Here is a 21,909-nt window from a genome sequence, read left to right as displayed (position 1 = left end):
ATATCTGTATGACCACACTGCAAAATATAGTGGATCATCTTTTCAATTTGTATAATTTTGTTAGTGTTTTAGTGTAAGATTGCACAGGTTATGGTGCAATCCAACCCTAACCCTACCCTAACCCTTTGCTAATAACTAGTTGAAAGCTGATTTGCAGTACGCTCCAGCAACAATGAACTTCCACACAGGAGTTAACAATCACTCATCGGCTATTCATTTTCAATAAGTGGCTAAAGGAAGTTAAAAGGTTGAGCAGCGAGTCGACTAACAGAAAACATTTTCAGTTTGCCTGAGATCAGTTTTTACTGAGAAGCAAAATGTGTATGATGTGTTTTCATCAGTTCAGCCTTTTTTCTGTTGTACGAAAAGCTGTGCTTGGTGGAGAATTCTAAACACAAATAACAGATATATGCAGAGCTGTTGTGTGAAAAGATTTTTTCAATATGTTTAATAAGCATTTTTAAAGAAAGTTATGTTTATCAGATTTGATCTTGATTCGTATCATTTATAACTGAAAGTGATTCACACTTGTCTTTAATGCGAACAATCTCGTCCCGTCCTCTGTAAATATTAATTTAAAGGAAAATTGTTTCAATGCACTGCTCAGCTTCTGTGAATTTCAGTCTGAATGTTCTCATTTTGCATGACCTCATAGCAGATAAGTACAGGATTTATTACTACATGAAAATAGTTTTATTTGAAAACATTTTTAGGTCCATGCAGTCAGACTGTGACAGACTATAACACTTCCATTAGGTAATATAAATGTATTCTAAGGCAGAGTGGGAGGCTGAATGGATTGAAAATGTGTGCAAAGTAAGACATTCGCACTGTGATAACGCATCGCTTCTAAGGTGTGGTCTGTGTTATTAAATGATTTGGGAAGCCCAGGTGTAGACAAGCGGGATTGCAAAATTATTGTTTTGGATAATGGTACAGCATATTGCTGTAAACTGATCTGGGACCTATTCAATTATAACATTTACTCATCCACATGTGACCCTAGAGAAAAGTTGTTACATCAGTAGTGCTGACATTGACGTTGTTATTATGACTCGTTGCTCGGTCAAACTGTGCCTTGGGGGCGTTGCTGTACATCAACAGGTTAAACTCTATTATCTAGGCAAGTAATAACACAGTCATCCAACCTTGTCCTATTTTGAAAGAGGGATGAATAATTCTAATAGAAGAAAGCCTGTAAAGAAAAAAAGAGGAAAATTTTTTACTTCACTCTGCTCAAATTGAGTATTGCGCTTGATGAGACAGGCTAACGCATCAGTCTCGACTTGTCTGTGCTTTCCTCAGAGCTTTCACTGCGGGAAGGACGAGAGTTTTATAGACATGAAGAAAGAGGTGGGTGTGGAAGAAGCAGCCTGTGCTTGCTAGCACTGTGCAAGGCACTAATCCTTTCTGAAACTGAGGTTTTTGCAGACCTTGAACTATAGCCAGCATTGACTGTGACGTAAGGCTCTGAGGCACACCCACAGCCCTTTCTTTTTCATGCCCCCTTTTCGTACCCCTGTCTCCCACGTCAGATCATTCCATCTGCAGCGTTATATACACTGCATATATATTGCACTGGTTGTGCATAACTAAAGGGTTAATAACTAATAACTAATGATAAATTATTGCACCTGAGAACCATTTAATTTAAAGAATAATTTACACGCTTTTGTTATTTGTAGTAAGCTTATAGGTCAAAACATTTCAAATATTTTAAGAATATATCTGCATTTAGTCAATACAGAATTCTATACACTATAGTTTCTTTGAAGAGTCCAAAAATAGTAGCAGTATTTGATTTAAATTTAATTTGTGTCTGGACCTCTTCTTTTTAATATACAGTAGAAGTAGGTTTACACTTGTGACTCAGACACAAACTTGTTTGAGTTCTAGATCTTAATAACTTTCCCATTTGTCAGTGTCCACAAACAGATGAGATTTCATCCAGAACACTCAGGCGCTCCTCCTCCTCCTCCTCCTCTCCTCACTCTGAAGTGCTTCTGAATTTAGTGTGACAGTCTGTAGAAGATCTGAAGTGTGTGTTTGTGTGAGGTGCGTTGGGAGCCGTTCTGCATCAGTGTGGTCACCGAGTTAAAACTATCCAGTTTCATACTTCATTTTCTCTACACACAGCCAGTTCTGAACACACACAAACACACCCACACATCTTTCTCTTGCATTTTTGTGTTTTTTTCTCACTATGTCCTGTGATGGAAGAAATCTGGTGTACCAGCTCAATGGACATACAGAAGCTTTTGAGACCAGTTTGAGATCATGTGTTGACACTATTAGCTGAGCTGTCTGGGTTGGAGGGATGACATACTCTGTCCGCTGTCACAAGTCGATCACGGGCATCTATGAGCTCATGTGCATGGAAGAAGGCAGAAAACACTTTCTTCTAATATGTTATGCTGCCTTGTGTTACAGAATGAGCAGAGGTTTGAAAAGATGTTGTTGGAAGGAAAAATTGCCTATTAGACCTCACACTTCTCACCTGGTAGCTGGAAGTTGTTGGCTTTTTAATATTTGGGCATTTGGCAGGGAAGGGCATTAATGTTTGGCATGCATATCAGATTGTTTTGTGGTAAAAAAAATTTTTTAAGTTGTTTTAAGAGAAGCGGTAGCTCAGGGGCTAAGATGAGTTTAAATCCCACCACCACAAGTAAGTTTACCAAGGCCCTTATCTCTCAACTGCTTAGTTGTATAAATAAGATAATAGTAAGTCACTCTGGATAAGGGCGATTAACATAAGGAAGAATGAGAATTTTTGTGTAACCAAGCACAATAGCATCATTAATAAGAATCTTACACAAAATAGTGCAAATAATTGAGAGGGTCTGAGTTTCGTCTAGCCCACCTCCTTTTTATTATATCATTGATCTGTCCTTATGCTTTGAACAGTTACCATGAACAGTTTTGTGTTTCATCAGTGAGAAGTTGATAACCTCAAGAAAATTATTTGATAAAACTATAATGAATGGACAGTCGATGTCAGATGAGGATGGGTTTTGGGTTTCTTCTTCAGGGTGTTTTTCTTTAGCATTATTATCTCTGGATTGTCCATTAGGGATAAACAAAAAAATAAATGTGTTAATTTAAAATTACTATTACTATTTACTATTTAGCTGCTTTTTTTGACATGCCTAGTTGTTGGTATTTTACATTTTATTTTCATACCAGTGTCAGTGCTCATTGATATATATTAATAACATTTCCAACTAATGCCAGGCCTCCGCAGTTTGTGCTTCAGTGAGCAGAGGTGTGTGCCCTGTTTTCTACTCACTGGTGTGAAATTTCACACTTTCCTTTGAGCCCAGCCCTGGAAAGTAATTTTAAATGCTTTGGATTCAGAAGTAAGTGTATGAAATGTTGGTGGAAAGCAAACATGGATTGTGTGCTTTCTGGGAAAAAGACAGACTCCCTGAGTGTGGATAAATGTAGTGATCTTTGGAGCGTGCTCTGAGCATGTTTCAGAGCATTTTGCCAGGAAACTTTTTCAAACCCAAACCCATACAGGTGAACATCAGCAAAATGTATTTCTTTTTTTGTTTCTTGGTATGTGATGTGGAAACTGAAGTGATGTATGGTTTGGTCTTGGAGAGATAAACTGTGAGAAAGGAGGTTCTGAGATATGAGGTTGGCAATCATGTGAGTAATCAGTTAGGAAATTCTGTATCAAGAATTGATATACTAAATATAATACATTCTTATTATACACACGTACTTCACAGCACTAATTGTGTTCTCTGTTCTGATTGGTCAGAAAATGTTGATTCATTGTCTGTTTATATTGAATTGCCTATTAACCTTTATAAAGGTTTCTCTGCTTATTGGTTTATTTTGCCATTCAGTCAAAGGGACTGACTGTTTTGTGGATAAACGAGGAATAAAACACAGAACTGTTGTTTTACTGCCTTACATTGCTCCATCATGGAATATTTTTTATGTGAGCTGATTTTATTTTGTTTTTTTTATCTCACCCTGTGTTATAGGAAGCCAACGCTTTTATCCATGCCTCTAATAAAGATGAATTGACTGAGGAAAAGATTACAGCTATTCTGGAAAAAGTTCGACCACCAATGGAGAGATTTAGAAGAAACTCAAGACAGACAGAGAAAGAAGAGACAGTGGTAGGAGACCATGCTTGAAAAAACCCATCCCTTTATTAAGCACCTAAAATGTACAATTGATATAAATAAGTAAAAATCACACCTGGTCGGTGTTTTTACTGCTCACAGGGAACAAACTACAGGAAAACAAACGCTGCACTGGAGATGAGACGGATCAACAGAGACACCTTCTGGGCACATGCAGAGGTGCAGACTTTAAGCAGTTTTTTAGAAATATTAGATATAAGATTGCACTTATTTGAAAAACATGCATTCTATTTGCACCACCCTGAGTATATCTTCAATATGAAACATAATCAAAATTTCTGAACAAACGTAGTGAAAGCGAAAGCATCCACACTAAAATGGTGCCCTGTTATATATTATATATTTAATACACTAGTAATACTTGTCTTGTCTTAGCGTGAGGAAGAGAAAAGAAAGGAGGAGGAAAGAAGGAAGGCTGCAGAGGACAGGAGACGCCGGGAGAGAGAAAGAGTTCTCCAGGAAAGGAAAGAGGCAGAGGAGAGAGACAGAAAGATGAACGAAAAACTGCATATGATCGAAGAGCAAAGGTGATAAGTACTTCCATGGGTATACACATATTATTTGTATTATTATTATTTGTATCAACAAGACTGTTTAGTGTGTTAGGTTTATCCAGAGTTTCTTTAGTTATACACTTAATCAAATGGTGACATAAGAAAAAAATAATTGAATAAGTAAAGTGAAGGTCATGAAAGTGACATCAATTATCTTGCAATATTATATAATATTTTATACTGTCTAGAATGAATGTGGCACAACGAAAGGAACAATTATTGGGGTTCATTATTCCATTATGAAAAAAATCACCGTCAATCCAGTGGCGAATGTCTGCTCCTTTCTCTTAAATGTCTGTCAATATACCCTATACATAATAAGCTATTATTGTTTTGTGGGTGTTAGAGATGCACAGTAACTGATTAAAAATACATTAATCGGAGTAGACACGAGTTCTTGATAGACACAAATATACCTATGAATAGGAGGTGTTAAGAAAGCGTCCTAGAAATGTGTCACATACGAAGCGTGGGACAGAGAAAGACCATGTTCATTAACAGAAATATGCAGTGCAACTTGATGCTCTAGCTCTAGCTCTAATTCAGTTATGATTTTTTCCCTTTGCAGCATAGTGGTATGGCTCATGTTCATGTTTGAAAAATTCTTTACAGTTTGTGCTCCACCTACTTCAATTTTAATTCCATTACTTTATTGCTTTACTTTACTGCTGTGCTCATACTAGTTGTATCCACTGATCCCATCGGGCACCACAGAACTGATGGGCAGGATTTACTGTAGGTCTGATAACTAATAGAATTATTTTAGAAAACTCTAATGCTTACGGTATTCTGGCTTGTGTAGTAAAGACATCCACTAGCAGTAGTATGTGGATGTTTTTACTACACAAGCTACAAATAGTATTTTATTAGTTTACAAGGTTTTTTGTTGCATTAGAATACGTCACGTATTCAGAGTAAACGTGACATGTATTCTAACGCAAAAAAACCCTGTAAACTACTAAAATACTCTTGTATGATTTTACTTAAAAGTATGATTTACTGATCTAAAAGTATACGTTAAATTAGCGGTGTAACAGTACATGTACATTTTTTTTCAATACATGGCTTTCGGTTCGGGTTTAGTCTCCGCCTCGCACTTTGAGTGCATTTATTATTATTATTATTATTATTATTATTATTATTATTATTATTATTATTATTATTATTATACTTAAAAAAAACATACACAACAATGCCAGGGGTATAAAAAAAAATTGAGTTATAGCAGTGTCACTGTGGAAATACCATTTGTTTTTCACATGCATAAAAACACTAAAGAATCGATAGCATTAGCAGCTAAACAGGAAGCGGCTTGCGATATGAATTCTTTAGCGTTTTATGTCCAGATTCAAGAATTTCTCTTCGTGATAATCGTGACCATTCTGCTTATCGTGGGAGAGAATAAATGAAGGATGGCGATTATGAAGAAATTTGTTAAAGTCTGCTGAAATAAGCAGAACAGTTAAGTAGATCATATCTTTAGGAAATGTAATATTAAATGTAAAACACACACACACACACACACACACACACACAAACACACACACACATCTGGATGACCAAAATGGGGTCTAACATATGTAAACTATTTAATAAAATTTTTCCATTAATTACATTCTATTTAATCAGTTTAATTTGTGGCAATTAAATGGTTTACCTTGATATTCAATATAATAAACAAAATTAATACAATACACTTTTTTATTCTGTTTAAGTTTTTATAAAATATTATTTCATATATTGTTCAACCAAGCAGGTATTTTATTTAAAATAATTTTATAAATGTAAACTGTGGATCTTCACAAATATTATCAATAATAAACTGCATTAATAAAAAAACGACAAGCAAGTTTTGCATTTCTTCCCCCTAAACGTACCAAAATTGTAACTGAACCGTGACTTAAAAACCGAGGTACATACCAAACCGTTACTTTTGTGTACTATTACACCCCTACTTTAAATACATGTACTCAGTCCGCATGTGAGAGCAGCAGGACATGGAAGTTGCCAAGTACGATATTTTGTATTTTTGTTGCTCCAGGAGATTGGATGCCAAACGTCAAGAAGAAACCAGAAGACATGAGAAATCTAAATGGGTGGGTAATAAATTAAGTGATTTTATATGTTATTCAAAAAGAAGATCGTAGAAGCATTTCTATGACTCTTCAGTGTGTGATAAATGTGTCTAATGGACAGGAAATGCAGCAGAGAGAGCATGAAGAGGAGATGAGGGCTCGACTCAGACGCAGCGAGTCCATAGAGAAAGCAGCCGTGCGTGTGGTTTTGCAGCTCTTATCATTTTTAAGAACAAAATACATTACAGCTTTTGGCTTTGTTGGTAATAATTCTTCTTGTGACCACTAGGAGGCAGCAGCGCTCATTTCCCAGCGCTCTCTGAACCCACGGGAGTTTTTCAGGCAACTGTCACAGAGCTCCATCAGCCCTGTATCGCCAAGCACAGGTAACACTGTTGTAGCACAACCTTTCGAATCAGTGTCATTAAGTGCAGCATGATACAAAGTTTTTTTGTGTGTGTATTAAACATCCAGGAGGTAAACCTCCATTCCGTCGTTACCAGCGCAGTTTGACAGACACTGCCTTCATCTTTGAGAGAGCCAGTGCCAGTAGCGGACCCACTTCACCACTCAGCCCAACTGTTACCTCCCCCTTCTCTCGGACTCCGACGAGCCCCTTCAACCGATGCACGTCACCGCCAAGTCCAAGCTTCCGTCCAATAACATCTCCCCAAAGCCCTCGTGCCCCTGTCAGGACTCCTCCCATATCACCCATTACTGAGTGTTCTGCCCCACCCATCTCCTCTCTACCCAGCCTGCCAGATTCCAAAGCTTCTCCACCTCTGTCCACCCTTCCTAGTCTTTCTGATGACCAGGTCCCTATTGTCCCTGAATCTTCAAGTTTGGTCCAGAGTGAATCGACCAGTGTTGTGAGTGAACAGGAACCAGTCCCAGTTACTCCATCTGCACCCCTGCCTGAGATTCCAGCTCCATTAAAGGGTAAGCTCTTATTATTTCAGGTTTTTCATCAGGTGAAGGTTACGTGCTCAGCTAGCCTCCAAGATCAAGAGGACCTGGAGAAAATAGAAAATAAAATAAAAAATAAAGTGCTAGTTTTAAAGCCAAACACACACATTATCACACGTTCTTGAAAATGATAGAAACATGTAAGAAACAAAGTAAGTAAATGTTCAATATCCTAAATATTGATTATTTTATATCCTGTACTATTTGTATGTACATTGTTCAGTGTTGGAAATCACTAGTGAATATAAAACCTATTATTAAATTTACAAAGAAATTAGATTTGGTCATTAGCATTATGTATATTCAGTTTAAACCCAAAATCTTGTTGTATGTCAAATATAAATGACTAGTATTTAGTCTGCTCATTATCTTTTCCAGAATCTGTCTCAGAGCACCTTATTGACATCTTCATGCCAAGTGAGATAGATGAAGAGTTAAACATAGTAGTTGGCCCAGAAGTAAAAGCAGAAGAAGCTCAATTACCATTAGAGGCATTCACCATCTGCCTTCCACCATCAGAAACATCCACCAGCTCTCAGGATCCAGCTGAAGCAGAGCAAACTGTCATGCCACGATCAGAACCCTTTGCAGTTTCTCTTCTTATTGAGGTGGAAGAACCTATAGAGGAGGAAGGAGAAGAACAAGAGGGAGCTGGAGAAACAGCAGAAGTTGAGGAACAGGCGGAGTCTGAATCATCAGCCAGTGATGAACCAACCCTGATGGAAGAGATTCACACTGTTATAACTGAAACAGGCAAGTATTCAAATATACTTTACAGGAATACAATGATGTTCTGACAGGAGGAGTTTAATGGTTCTCTGATGAGAAGATAGATGCAAGTATTAATGTAGACTATATGGACAAAATTATTGGGTCAGCCATATTTGGTTCTTTCGGTTACCATAAAGTTGGAGGTGCATAATTATATAGGACAGGACAAAAACCTGTTCCTGACTGCACCCCAGGTCTCCTCACCCTGCATCAGTACCTGATTTACCTGAACACCGTTGTTGGTGGATCTCCACATCTACACTCCAAAATGTAATGGAACATTTTCCCAAAAAACGAAATCTTGGATATTATTACAGCAAATGCAAACAAAATGTGAAACGGGATGTCCAAAAAGCAAACAGAATCTTACAGTTAGGTGTCCACAAACTTTTGACACTTTAATGTATGTGAATCGGTGGTAATTTAATAATATTTTGATGAGAGTTTAATAATGATGTTCTCAGATTAATAGTGATATTCTGACATGAATGTATTGATAACTCGACTGGAGTATAGTCAAATTCCTCAGTACGTCTGCTTATTGAGTTTTCGCTCCTCTCTTTTTGTGTTTGCAGAGGTCTACGTGGAGGAGTCCAAGAACTTTCTGATTGAAGAAGAAATCCCAGACCAAAATGGCATATGTCCTCAGAATGGTACAGGTAATTCAATTCATATTCAGGTCCCACAATACACAAATATGTATTTAAATAAATGCATGAATTACAGATGGATTATCTTCCAAGTGTATATAAAGTGGTAAACCCTTAATAATCTGACTGATACAGTGAGAATAGAACAAACCGATCACGATCAATCTGAAAAAGCTGAAAATCTATGTAAAAGCTTGGATTTAGTTAATTTTGAAATATTAATATGCATACAATGTGTAACAGTGTTTAATAAGTAAACTGAGTAATTACTGAATCGTAAAAAGAGAAAGTTCACTAACAGATTTGGTTGAGGATTAAATGTATAGAATTTGAAATATAATTTGGAACACAAGATCTTTTCTTGTGTTAATAACATGTGGAGTAAATAATACTGCCAATTCAAGACTTTAAGATACGAGTGTAACACAACTATCACTGAGCTGACATTAATTACTTACGATTTCTCAGAATCTTACACTCCAGTGCTCATGTTAGTTCTCTTTCTCCAGTGTTCTGTATTGTTGAAAGATTTATGATCACACTCTTGATGTCACCCAAATGAGGATGGGTTCCCCTTTTGAGTCTGGTTCCTCTCAAGGTTTCTTCCTCATAACATCTGAGGGTTTTTTTTTCCTTGCCACAGTCACCATGGCTGCTCATCGGGGATAAATACACATCGTTCACCTTAACTGTTAAATTCTGTAAAGCTGCTTTGAGACAATGTCTGTTGTGAAAAGCGCTATAGAAATAAACTTGACTAGTTGTGTTTTCTGTTATTCTAATATATACACAGTGAGGAAAATAAGTATTTGAACACGCTGCTATTTTGCAAGTTCTCCCACTTAGAAATCATGGAGAAGTCTTAAATTGTCATCGTAGGTGCATGTCCACTGTGAGAGACATAATCTAAAAGAAAAAATTCAAGAAATCACAATGTATGATTTTTTAACTATTTATTTGTATGATACAGCTGCAAATAAGTATTTGAACACCTGTCTATTCTGCCTTTAAAATGTCCACCTCCACTACATTTATTATCCTAAATTAGATGCACCTGTTTGAGGTCGTTAGCTGCATAAAGACACCTGTCCACCCCATACAATCAGTAAGAATCCAACTACTAACATGGACAAGACCAAAGAGCTGTCCAAAGACACTAGAGACAAAATTGTACACCTCCACAAGGCTGGAAAGGGCTACGGGGAAATTGCCAAACATTATATTAGCGAAGAAGTGGATGCTTTTCTGAACTGTAGCGAGAAGAAATTACAAATTCAAATGTACCGTAGTTGAAGCAAACGTGAAATTTGCCCCAAAATGTGTGTAGCGTAAAAAAATGTACTTAAGTTCAGTAAGGAAATTATGAATCCTTTGTCATTGTCCATCGCTTGTATTTGATAATGATACTGCAGTTGTTTAGCTCTGTGCGAATACTCTGCTCAATGACACTAAAGTTGAATCTAATCTAATAACCACACAGAATCCTCTATAGGAATTACTTCATTCTGATACAGCTGCAAATAAGTATTTGAACACCTGTCTATCAGCTAGAATTCTGACCCTCAAAGACCTGTTAGTCTGCCTTTAAAATGTCCACCTCCACTACATTTATTATCCTAAATTAGATGCACCTGTTTGAGGTCGTTAGCTGCATAAAGACACCTGTCCACCCCATACAATCAGTAAGAATCCAACTACTAACATGGACAAGACCAAAGAGCTGTCCAAAGACACTAGAGACAAAATTGTACACCTCCACAAGGCTGGAAAGGGCTACGGGGAAATTGCCAAGCAGCTTGGTGAAAAAAGGTCCACTGTTGGAGCAATCATTAGAAAATGGAAGAAGCTAAACATGACTGTCAATCTCCCTCGGACTGGGGCTCCATGCAAGATCTCACCTCGTGGGGTCTCAATGATCCTAAGGAAGGTGAGAAATCAGCCCAGAACTACACGAGAGGAGCTGGTCAATGACCTGAAAAGAGCTGGGACCACCGTTTCCAAGGTTACTGTTGGTAATACACTAAGACGTCATGGTTTGAAATCATGCATGGCACGGAAGGTTCCCCTGCTTAAACCAGCACATGTCCAGGCACGTCTTAAGTTTGCCAATGACCATTTGGATGATCCAGAGGAGTCATGGGAGAAAGTCATGTGGTCAGATGAGACCAAAATAGAACTTTTGGGTCATAATTCCACTAAACGTGTTTGGAGGAAGAAGAATGATGAGTACCATCCCAAGAACACCATCCCTACTGTGAAGCATGGGGGTGGTAGCATCATGCTTTGGGGGTGTTCTTCTGCACATGGCACAGGGCGACTGCACTGTATTAAGGAGAGGATGACCGGGGTCATGTATTGCGAGATTTTGGGGAACAACCTCCTTCCCTCAGTTAGAGCATTAAAGATGGGTCGAGGCTGGGTCTTCCAACATGACAATGACCCGAAGCACACAGCCAGGATAACCAAGGAGTGGCTCTGTAAGAAGCATATCAAGGTTCTGGCATGGCCTAGCCAGTCTCCAGACCCAAACCCAATAGAGAATCTTTGGAGCGAGCTCAAACTCCGTGTTTCTCAGCGACAGGCCAGAAACCTGACTAATCTAGAGAAGATCTGTGTGGAGGAGTGGGCCAAAATCCCTCCTGCAGTGTGTGCAAACCTGGTGAAAAACTACAGGAAACGTTTGACCTCTGTAATTGCAAACAAAGGCTACTGTACCTAATATTAACATTGACTTTCTCATGTGTTCAAATACTTATTTGCAGCTGTATCATACAAATAAATAGTTTAAAAATCATACATTGTGATTTCTGGATTTTTTTTTTTAGATTATGTCTCTCACAGTGGACATGCACCTACGATGACAATTTCAGACCCCTCCATGATTTCTAAGTGGGAGAACTTGCAAAGTAGCAGCGTGTTCAAATACTTATTTTTCTCACTGTATATATATATATATATATATATATATATATATATATATATATATATATATATGCATGCAGTTCATTCATGTTGATTTATACTGACCGTAACTACAAGATTTCCAGCTTGTAAAAGTAGATCATGGACATATAGATTTTGACTTGAGTTGTGACTTTTTCATATAGTCTCCTTTACTGAGTCTGAGAAGAGGAACACTTTTGGGTCAGCAGTTTTTCATCTCATAATTCTGGTATAGGTGTGTTGTGAGTTCAGGAGGTTCTGAAAAGAGGCAACTGTAAGGGTTTTTATTTTTGCTTACTGAAACAGAAAAGACATGTTAGCATCACTCAGTACAGGTGTGTGATCCTCAACCCTTCCCTTGCTTTTACCTCCATTCACAAACAGATGCAATTATGCAATGAATTGGTTCGTCCTCCTCCACATCATCCTTTTCTTCTAAAGAAAGTTTTCTGTTGTTGCAGACACACAGTGAGAGTTCCCTTATTCCATACACACTACTTTTGTGACAGGTTTTTAATTGGTGCAGTTTATGTATTAACATTATATTAGCGAAGAAGTGGATGCTTTTCTGAACTGTAGCGAGAAGAAATTACAAATTCAAATGTACCGTAGTTGAAGCAAACGTGAAATTTGCCCCAAAATGTGTGTAGCGTAAAAAAATGTACTTAAGTTCAGTAAGGAAATTATGAATCCTTTGTCATTGTCCATCGCTTGTATTTGATAATGATACTGCAGTTGTTTAGCTCTGTGCGAATACTCTGCTCAATGACACTAAAGTTGAATCTAATCTAATAACCACACAGAATCCTCTATAGGAATTACTTCATTCTGACTGATGAAAATCTTTGCATATAAAAACAGACACAGTCTAATTGCTCATTAGCTGCACTGTATTGTCTCCTCTACCCAGCCAAAGAATATGATGATTCCTCCGACCACAGCACACCAGACAAGTGTACTTACATAGTCAATCGCGAGGACACGGACGAAGAAGATGGCCAAAGTGAAGAGGCAGAGAATGTTCAGGTATGATAAAAAAAAAAAAAAATCACAGTCTAGTTTATATTTGACCTAATCGCTTACTTACACTGCATTTTTGCTTATTTGGTTGTGTAATAACCCGCGTTTGATTCCCACAGTCGTCAGCAGGGGGACCGCTTCTGCGTGTGCGAGCGCTCTATGACTACCAAGCAGGTCAGAGATCCTTTTATTGCCATTGAATTCAAACAACCATCCATGCAAGCAACATGTCTCATATAGATCTCTGAACACCATGTGCTTTCCAGAGGATGACACAGAGATTTCCTTCGAGCCAGGGGACATCATCATGGACGTGGAAACAGTCGACAAAGCTTGGTGGAGGGGGTTCAGCAAAGATGGCCGCCAAGGTCTCTTCCCTTCTAACTATGTGGAGACCATCTAAGGACTTCATGTTTCTTTCAGAGACACTTCTCTGTCTCTTAGATGCAGTACCGGTGCTCAGGGACCAAACGCTTTGAGGTATCCAGCAGAGGGAGCTAAAAAAAAAACAGGCTCCAAATCTTATGGCTGTAACAGTGAAGGTACTAAGAGACCAATGGGATGAGAGGGACAACAAAATGATCAGAGATCGGTGCTTGGGCAACACTCGTGTGCATGGCTGAGACAGGTTGCTTGACGTTATTGTGAATTATCTACAGGATATTGTTTTTGTATATTTTTTATTTCCTTTGATTTGGCTCAGCAGTATGTTTGACTCTTGGTTATGTTTCTAACACGGAAGTCAGTCAGGGTTATGATACCGGCTGATTTATGGCTTTGTAATGCTAACGTTCGATATAAAAACTATAAGCCTTCATTACAGCTGCATTTAGAGCATGTATCGTTCAATTGTTTGTTATCGGGATGATACCTGTATTACTTATAAAGTCTCTACAGTGCTGCTGAGCAGATTTTGATCCACTTGTATATGTATTTACATTAGGCTTGCAAGGTCCCATTTTAAACAACCGAAATAAACAGTGTAATAATAAACTGAAAAAGACAAGAAAATACGCATTTGCATCATTTCACAGTTATAGAAGGCGTGATAATATCGGCTACGCAGTCAGGAACTGCTCGCTGGCCGTGGCAGGTGTGAAAACTCTGGGTGGTTCGGTGGCATGATATTAACAAGTTACTTGTCTAATAACATACCATGACAGATGTTAATGAACTCAAGATATTCACCGTGATCTAATGTGGTGCATGGTATGGAAAGAAGAGGGTGGGGTTTCTAAATGTGCCACTTAATATTATCCATTTTTTTTTTATATATATAATATACTGGTATGTAAGGATTCATTAGAATTGTCCTCGAATATTTTTATTTTATTTTATATTTGACCACTTTTTTCATCACTTAATTAAAGATCTGTATCTTGTATTTAATTTATCATTTTTTTGTTTGTTTTTTTTAGTATTAGACAGATGGATTTTCATCTCTGCAGTGTTCATCGCTTCACAAATCCTTTTTTCATCCTGGCACATTACCATGCAGATCAACATTTGAATGTTTATGCAGGGGAGTTGTGCAATTGTTATGAAATTTTTTTTTTTTTAAAGAAATTCCTACTTTTTTTTTATTTACCTTTCCAGTCATTGTAATGTACACATTTGGTTTAGACTAAAAAAATAACCAACAACAACGCAAGCTAGCATGTATTAAGCAAAGGACTATTATAGCTTTGTGCTGTTATAAATAATGAATAAAGGGGAGGTGTGTAATGCTTTTTCTATAATAGCACTCCCAAAGTGTTTTATTTATCTTATACCACTGCAACAATTTGTATCACTTTACAAACTTCAAGATGGTTTTGGTTATTACTTATTGCATAGCAGCTAAAGTTAAGAACTCGCCAGGAAATGCATACAAATAAAAAAAAGAAAAATTTATGAACACCTTCTGACCAATCAAAATCAAGAATTTAACAGCACTGTGGTGTAGGTAATTTACAGCAGATTCCAGGGGCCATGCAATCACATCTGGAATGATTATTTTTATGATTAATGTAAGATTAATGGTATATAGGTGTAAAAGAGTTTAAAGCTTCCAAAGCATTCACATTTTTCCCCTGCGCCGTTTCCAAGAAAACATGCCTAGGATTCTGAACACACTTCCTTTTAAACAATGTATTGTCATACTTGTACATCTTCTGCATCACAATTCTGTGCACAAACAGTTAAATACAAAAACGAGACTCCCAGTTCAGGTTTATTTAAAGCTTTTTTTTAATAATTTGCATTTCTGTTATAATTATTTTACATGCCGAGTTAGTTTTTCGCTTCAATGGCCATGTGCATGCAGACAGCCTGCTGACAGGATGCTTATCTCCAGGTTAAACATATCTACCAGTATAGTTAGACCTGTACTCACCTGATAAAATATCTCAATAGATGCATTTATAACAACAACAAAAAATTATGGTAAAATACAAAAGCAACAATGAAAGTTGTTAATATAAAAAACTTTACAACAGGAAACACAGGCTGAATGAATGTACAGAATAAAAGGTTTACCCTGGTGGCTCTTAATTAGCAATGTAAAGCGGTATTAGTTACTAATCTCACTTCGGTACAGTAATACAGTGTATAAATTCACCACTTCCACCATACTGATGTATTTCTCAGTAAACAAACCGAAACAGAATACAGATCCACTGCACCACAAACTCATGATCAGATCAGAAGACTTCCTTATGGTGAAAATGACAATCCTGAGATATACACATTTATATTCAATTGTCAGCCGAATTCTATAGTTGTTGTCTGGTGGCGATAAGATCTCGTCTTTTTCAATATTGACCTCTTCTTTAAAGCAGAGAAATGACTAAATAGACTTCTGATCAGAAGAGAAATAACGTGCACTGATGATGTAGAAATGTGGAGCAGATAACACTTTGGGAACAGGAATGCATTTGCATAGTCATGTAGGTTTCCTAGAGGGGGAGTATTCTAACAATTTCATGTGTTTCTGCGATCTCTAGCACAGTCAATACAGCAGTGCGCAACATAGTTACGTAAACGGCAGCCGATGTCTAAAGCTGTTCGTGTATAAAGTGTAACATGAGGGTGAAACATTTCACATCACCTGCAGAATGGGGATTTTGTCAAATTGGCCAGTTGAAATAAAATACTGTGGTAATTCAACAGCCAGCTGAACTTCAGTTGGATATAATTTTGTGGTGTAAATTGGTTTAAAACGGTACTTAACTATGCCATTTCATCTTGCTGACATCGCACGTTCAAAATTACACCTTAAATATGCACCCTCATATCTTTTTTTTTTTAACGGTCCACTCTATCTACACTTCCAGATCAAAGACGTGAGTTAAGAAATTACCATTTTTTCTAAAAATCCACATACCAGACACGGAAAAATACGACAATCTTCTCACCAAAACAAAAGGTGTTTTCTCATGATCACAACTTGTGATGTTGACATAGCAAACATTGATCAGTAAGTCAGTTAGTGACTGACAACTTGCACACAAGTGTCTAACACTCGAGAAGCTATTTTAGTTTTCAGCATGCAGGAACAACGTATGTCGTCATGTCAAGATCGTGAGAACATTGTCGTGATAACGTGAAAACGAGAAAGGAAAAAAAAATACTGCATGGCCTCTTAGGACTTCCAGACCCTCGAGTCCATCATTATGAGTCGAAATAGTTGATCAGTGTCCGTTCATATATATGCACAATTTATCAGCTTTTAGTCCGTCAATCAGTGGAAAGTAACCTCGAGATGACCACTGCTCACAGATATTATTATCAGATGGACCATTCACAGCTCAGCATCTACACAGACATGCAGTAACACATCTGGCACAGCACTAATGTCAGGACAACACTATGGTGTAGAGATTTTTGCCTTAGCATTCTTCCTGCATAGTGTTTTATTCACCTAACACTTCATCAGTATCAGTTTGGGGTCACATTACTGCTGTTGGCTGAATAGTTTTGGTTGGAAAATCAAGCTGGATCTGGCAACAGGAAACACTATATTAGTTTTATAGTAACAGGTGGTAAAGAAGCTCGTTTTCCATTCACTATGTTTATTTATATGATGTTAAATAAAGCATTTCGAACAAAATTAACAACTGCAAAACGCTGCTGCTTGTTTGAGCTGCATATAAGAGTAATAAGTGATTTATAAGGCATTGTGCCTTCAAAAGAGAAGCTAAAGTATTTCATAGCTTATTTTTAACATAAAAGATGTGCAGTAGCTCATAGTTTTAAGTGTAGCAACGGTTAAATTAGCACTATAAATGAATTGACTCAACTGCTCCAACTGACTGCAGATCATTAGTCCAGGTTGAATGCGATCAGTAAAGGACCACGGGTAACATCTGTTCTGTAAGAAAATCACCTCTGTATGAGGTTGAGAATCACAGGAACATTCTCTCACACATATACTGATCAGGAACCATGTATAAATATCTTTTCTTCAACACGACCACTGAACCCATTTACAGCCACACTGAACAGTTACTGTTCTCATGGACTTTTCATGTATTTCAAACGGTAACATTAAAGGGATCCATCTTAAAGAAGTAGGTGCTTTTGTGAGAAATTCTTTTGTTACAAGGAACCTGAAGGAATTATACGTGACTCTGTAGCCAGTTTCTAGGGTCCAGCTTTGCTCGGAGGTTCCTCAGGCTGCGGCGTGCACCAGAAGGTCGCGAGAAGGCAAGATCTGATTCTGGGCTGTTGCTCCCTTCACTGGAGCTATTACTGGAAGTGGAGCTGGAGCAGGAGAGAGGTGGGGCCTGCTGATGGAGCGAGCTGGCTGATGGAGGTTGGCATGAACAGTGGAGACCTCCGTAGTTTCTTCCTCGCAGCGTGGACAGCTTAGCATCCAACGAAAGCGTACGAGGACGGAACCGATTGGACGAGAGGTAGTGGGGTGAGCAGGGGCTGGAGCTGCAGGGACTAGAGCTATCTGAAGCCAGGCTGACCTCGGAGGAGAGCAGAGCATGAGGCCGGTGACAGCGGGGGCTGGGAGAGTGGCGTGGAGAGTGGTGCCGGATATTTTGGGGACTACCGGGAGGCTCTTCCTTAAATAAAGACATCCAGTGAGGTGGAGTCTGGAAATCAAACTCCTCGATACGCCTCGTCAGGATGTCCGTGACGGCACTGATGTCATCTGATGTGTCAATAACTGTCAGAGAAACAAAGAGCACAGATACTTTAAACACTATAAACAAAAGCAGACAGAAGCTTCATTGTGCAAATGTTATTGATCGTTTGCTCAACAGTGATAAAAAGATAACTAGAAAAGATTGGAGAGAAAGGGGGAAAAAAAGAGAGTGATGAGAATCTGATTTTTTTTTTTTTTTACTGTAAATTGTCAACAAATCCATCAAAAGTTTTCAGAACATGCTTTAAATAAACACTCCAAACTATTACCTTAAAGTTGGATGTACACAATTCTTTAGATGTAAAATTTTTGTTTACTTGAACTTGCATTTATTGCTTTGTAGGAAGGATCTCACTACAATGTCAGGTCAGTATGAGATAAAAAAAAAAAGAACCGATGGTCTTCACACTACCAGGCAAAAGCACCATACACAATGGATCAGAGGAAGCAGGGAAGCTGGTTAATGGTCTGAAACAACCACCCTGGTTACTTCACCTGTCGCTGTAATAGGAGGAGAGCAGTGCACGGATCTCAGCAGAGACAGCGTTATCCTGCAGCAGCAGCCCCTCACAAGAAGAAGGAGCAGAGAGAGGGGGAGCTGAGGGCAAGCAGGACAAAACCACCACAAGGGGCAAAACAAGGGGAATGTGCAAGCGTATATGATGAAAAAAAAAAAAAAAAAAAAAACGATGTGTGTAGATATTAGAATATTAGGCGTAAAAAATTTTTTTGGGGATGTATTGAGCAATACAGTGCAAAAAGAAAATGAAGGTTTGTGCAACCGATGCAAAGATAAACAGAAAATGGGCAGAACCAAAGCGAAGAAAAAGTGAAAGAGAAAGGGAGAGACAGAGAAACAGAGACACAAAAATCAGTGCCCGAAACAGAACAAAGAAATGATTAAAGATTTTGCTTAGAATGTATACAAATCTAAAGAGTGCATTATCCCTTCATTTTCTTTATCTACTCTATAGACAGCAGGAGAATTTCATCTTAATTTGAATTATATATAAATTCTAGTTGTTGGTTGGCAAAATAAGCATTTTCGAAAATGAATTATCCTTCACAGATTCTTTAGTCAAATCTGTAAATTCCGATTTTTTCTTTCATTTAGAAATTATAAAATTTTTATTGTACGGATCTTTTTATTGGAAAAAAATTGTGATTGTGTATAATCACTTATGGCACTGATACGGTGAGTGGAAATTACTATATCGAGTTCAAAAATGTACAATTTAGAGGTTTTCCCATTTACAATAACTCTTAACAGCAAAATAGTTTCATTTTATTTAATATGGAATTCGTCAAATTCTGCCCCAGACCCTATTTTATGCAAGTAGCAGTTCTTATCTTAGGACAGAAAAATATGCTTAGAAAGAAATTCGACAGGAAAACTTTGTATAGCCATATAACAAAGCATGACTGCTCAATTTTTTTTTTCTGGCGTACCCATCTCATGGTAGAGAGAGCCCTGTTTGGCTGTAACTAGAGCAGGCCTGCGTGGTGAAGGCACCTCAATCTTCATCAGCTCATCACAGCACTGCTTCCACTGACCTGCAGGGGGAGACAGCAGTATAAAAAGACTCATCGATTAGCACTGAAGTGTGTTGGGGACTGAAAGACAAGAACTCCTTTATTGACTCGGTGTCTGCCACATGCTTATCATTTCACCAATTGCCATTATATGTTCTCTTTATTAGCATCCCTGTAGGAGTAATATTTATAATGTTTATATCTATCTATCTCCCCATTACCCCCATTTCCATTCAGCTATCGATAGCAATAGCACCCCCTTGTGGAAAGGCTTTATCTTCTCTGAACTTTACACTTCTCTTATTGTAGTGTCCTGTTCTCTACTCACTCATGTCAAAGAATTGCTGCCAGAAGGCCTCCATCCAGCGCTGTGTATCCTCTCGACTGTCTGTGACTAGTGTGTGCGTGACCTCCTCTCCTCCATAATGGTTACTGATGCAGATACTCTGCGCTTTGCTTTGGGGGTCTCTTTCTGCTGCTCGTATCCTCGTCTCCTGTGAAAGACATGAACACACAGAATTTAGCCTATGGCTCTTTATTAGCAAGCGAGCAGCATTAAATAACATCTGATATTTACTGCCAAATCAACTACTTTACTGTGGATAGTGAAATCAATTACAACCTATACAAAGAGTATATCGGGTCTGGATTAAATTCAGCACTGCTCCATTTCTGGGTGAAAGGCAAAACAATTTGTGCTTTGAATGTATAAGAGGCAGAAATGCATAGAAAAGCTTAGCCGTAAGGGCATACTGATATGAATTCAGGTATTGTGTTTTAACAGTGAATCGATTTGTCCTCAGTTTCCTGTATGAGACTGATGCATTGCCTCACAAGGTGTGCAACTAATGAAGACCTTTTTAGTGCACCCAAATATGAGTTAAAAATAAAAACTAATTCTCATTGTTTTAAAAGAAACTCGCTTTGAGACAGAAGTCTGACACACCAAGAGCTGCCATGTCAAAGTGCCTGTCTAGTCAGGAGTGGTGTAGCAAATTTTGCACCATAATGATAAACTATCATAGACAATATAATTTATTTAAATGCAAATAAAAAAAAAGTCAATTTAAATATAAACAAGTTCTGTGATAGATTATTATAAAAACATTTTTACAGGCATCATGTAAACTGCAAGGAAACAAAAAAAAGATGCTGTGACACAAACCACTCTTTCACATTTGTTTTTTTTATTCTCGCCAAATGATTCAAACCCAATTAATTCCATGTCAGATCTTCGGTTTCATTTGTTTTGTAGTATGGATTTAAGAGACCTGCAGTCACTCTGTTGTACCACATGATAGCAAAGCCTTGTGATTTGTAATTTATGCCAGATGGAGGTACGTGGCTTAAATGGCGTAATCACAGTTGTTGTGGCGCCGAGGTTTGTACAATGTGGCCGTCAGCTGCTGCGCCAAAACGCTGGAAGAATTTCGATCACAGAGACCGCACACTGCTTACGCCGACGCTCATGCAGCACTCGATGCCAAAAAGCACAGAGCATAATGAGCAAAATCACGCGGTCTCTGCAACCTGTCTGTTGCATGTGCAACAATTTTGGACAGTATAATGACTGTCAAATGTGATAAAAATATACCAGTTTACAAATATTATTAATACCAGTATTAACACCAGCCACAAAAAACATGACGTCAGAGCCATTCGACTAAAAAAATTTAAAAAAGCGTGCTAAATTTACACTACAGAACTTCTTACTTTGTTAATGCTGATCGTTAATAACGGCTCCACATTGGACTCCATATCTTCTTGTCGGTGGTAACAGAAGAGGTTTGTCCCTTTTAGGACGCCATAAACGTTCGTCCATCCTTGAGGATCCCCACCGAGCTAGAACAACAGCATGGGCGTGAAAAAGCTGAAGAGTGTGAAACATATTGTATGTGTGTGTAAGCTTGTGTGTATGTTTCACCTTGACTCTGAGGCAGCCACTATTCATCTGCTGTGTCATGCAGTGCGGCTGAGCAGCCAGGCGACAACACGCACTGCCATACAGCGGCAACCAGTATGAGCACTCTTCTACAGGGGCATACAGTGAGACAGTAAGAAAAACCGAATGGAAAAAAATACATACCTATTTCACGAAAG

At 38.1% G+C, this 21,909-nt stretch overlaps 2 protein-coding genes across 8 annotated transcripts in view; one reads left to right on the top strand and one right to left on the bottom strand.

Annotated features, from left to right (window-relative positions):
• The window catches only part of LOC310718215 (drebrin), a 40,630-nt gene extending 26,480 nt beyond the window's left edge, over positions 1-14,150 (top strand). The window contains exons 5-16 of one of the 4 annotated variants that reach the window (XM_083526877.1): positions 3,996-4,133; positions 4,242-4,319; positions 4,536-4,687; positions 6,756-6,810; positions 6,911-6,985; positions 7,079-7,175; positions 7,264-7,728; positions 8,134-8,508; positions 9,102-9,185; positions 13,030-13,145; positions 13,259-13,313; positions 13,406-14,150. In XM_083526877.1, coding sequence (XP_083383003.1) covers positions 3,996-4,133; positions 4,242-4,319; positions 4,536-4,687; positions 6,756-6,810; positions 6,911-6,985; positions 7,079-7,175; positions 7,264-7,728; positions 8,134-8,508; positions 9,102-9,185; positions 13,030-13,145; positions 13,259-13,313; positions 13,406-13,542 — 1,827 coding nt within the window. In that variant the 3' untranslated portion in view covers positions 13,543-14,150. Of the gene's footprint in view, positions 1-3,995; positions 4,134-4,241; positions 4,320-4,535; positions 4,688-6,755; positions 6,811-6,910; positions 6,986-7,078; positions 7,176-7,263; positions 7,729-8,133; positions 8,568-9,101; positions 9,186-13,029; positions 13,146-13,258; positions 13,314-13,405 lie in introns of those variants that run through there. The other 3 variants (XM_083526879.1, XM_083526878.1, XM_083526880.1) reach the window with 3 other exon arrangements.
• A 1,188-nt stretch (positions 14,151-15,338) lies between these two features.
• The window catches only part of rtkna (rhotekin a), a 62,588-nt gene continuing 56,017 nt past the window's right edge, over positions 15,339-21,909 (bottom strand). For 2 of the 4 annotated variants that reach the window (XM_083526957.1, XM_083526958.1), the window contains exons 8-13: positions 21,734-21,840; positions 21,523-21,651; positions 20,138-20,303; positions 19,726-19,830; positions 18,772-18,874; positions 15,339-18,297 (exon numbers count right to left, since the gene is read on the bottom strand). In XM_083526957.1, coding sequence (XP_083383083.1) covers positions 18,291-18,297; positions 18,772-18,874; positions 19,726-19,830; positions 20,138-20,303; positions 21,523-21,651; positions 21,734-21,840 — 617 coding nt within the window. In that variant the 3' untranslated portion in view covers positions 15,339-18,290. The remainder of the gene's footprint in view (positions 18,298-18,771; positions 18,875-19,725; positions 19,831-20,137; positions 20,304-21,522; positions 21,652-21,733; positions 21,841-21,909) is intronic. The other 2 variants (XM_083526955.1, XM_083526956.1) reach the window with 1 other exon arrangement.

This window comes from Silurus aristotelis (genome assembly GCF_946808225.1).
Source record: "Silurus aristotelis genome assembly, chromosome: 23".
In the NCBI taxonomy this organism is placed as follows: domain Eukaryota; kingdom Metazoa; phylum Chordata; class Actinopteri; order Siluriformes; family Siluridae; genus Silurus; species Silurus aristotelis.
The sequence above is the reverse complement of the archived record's forward strand: the minus strand, read 5'-3'. Positions and strand labels throughout refer to the sequence as shown.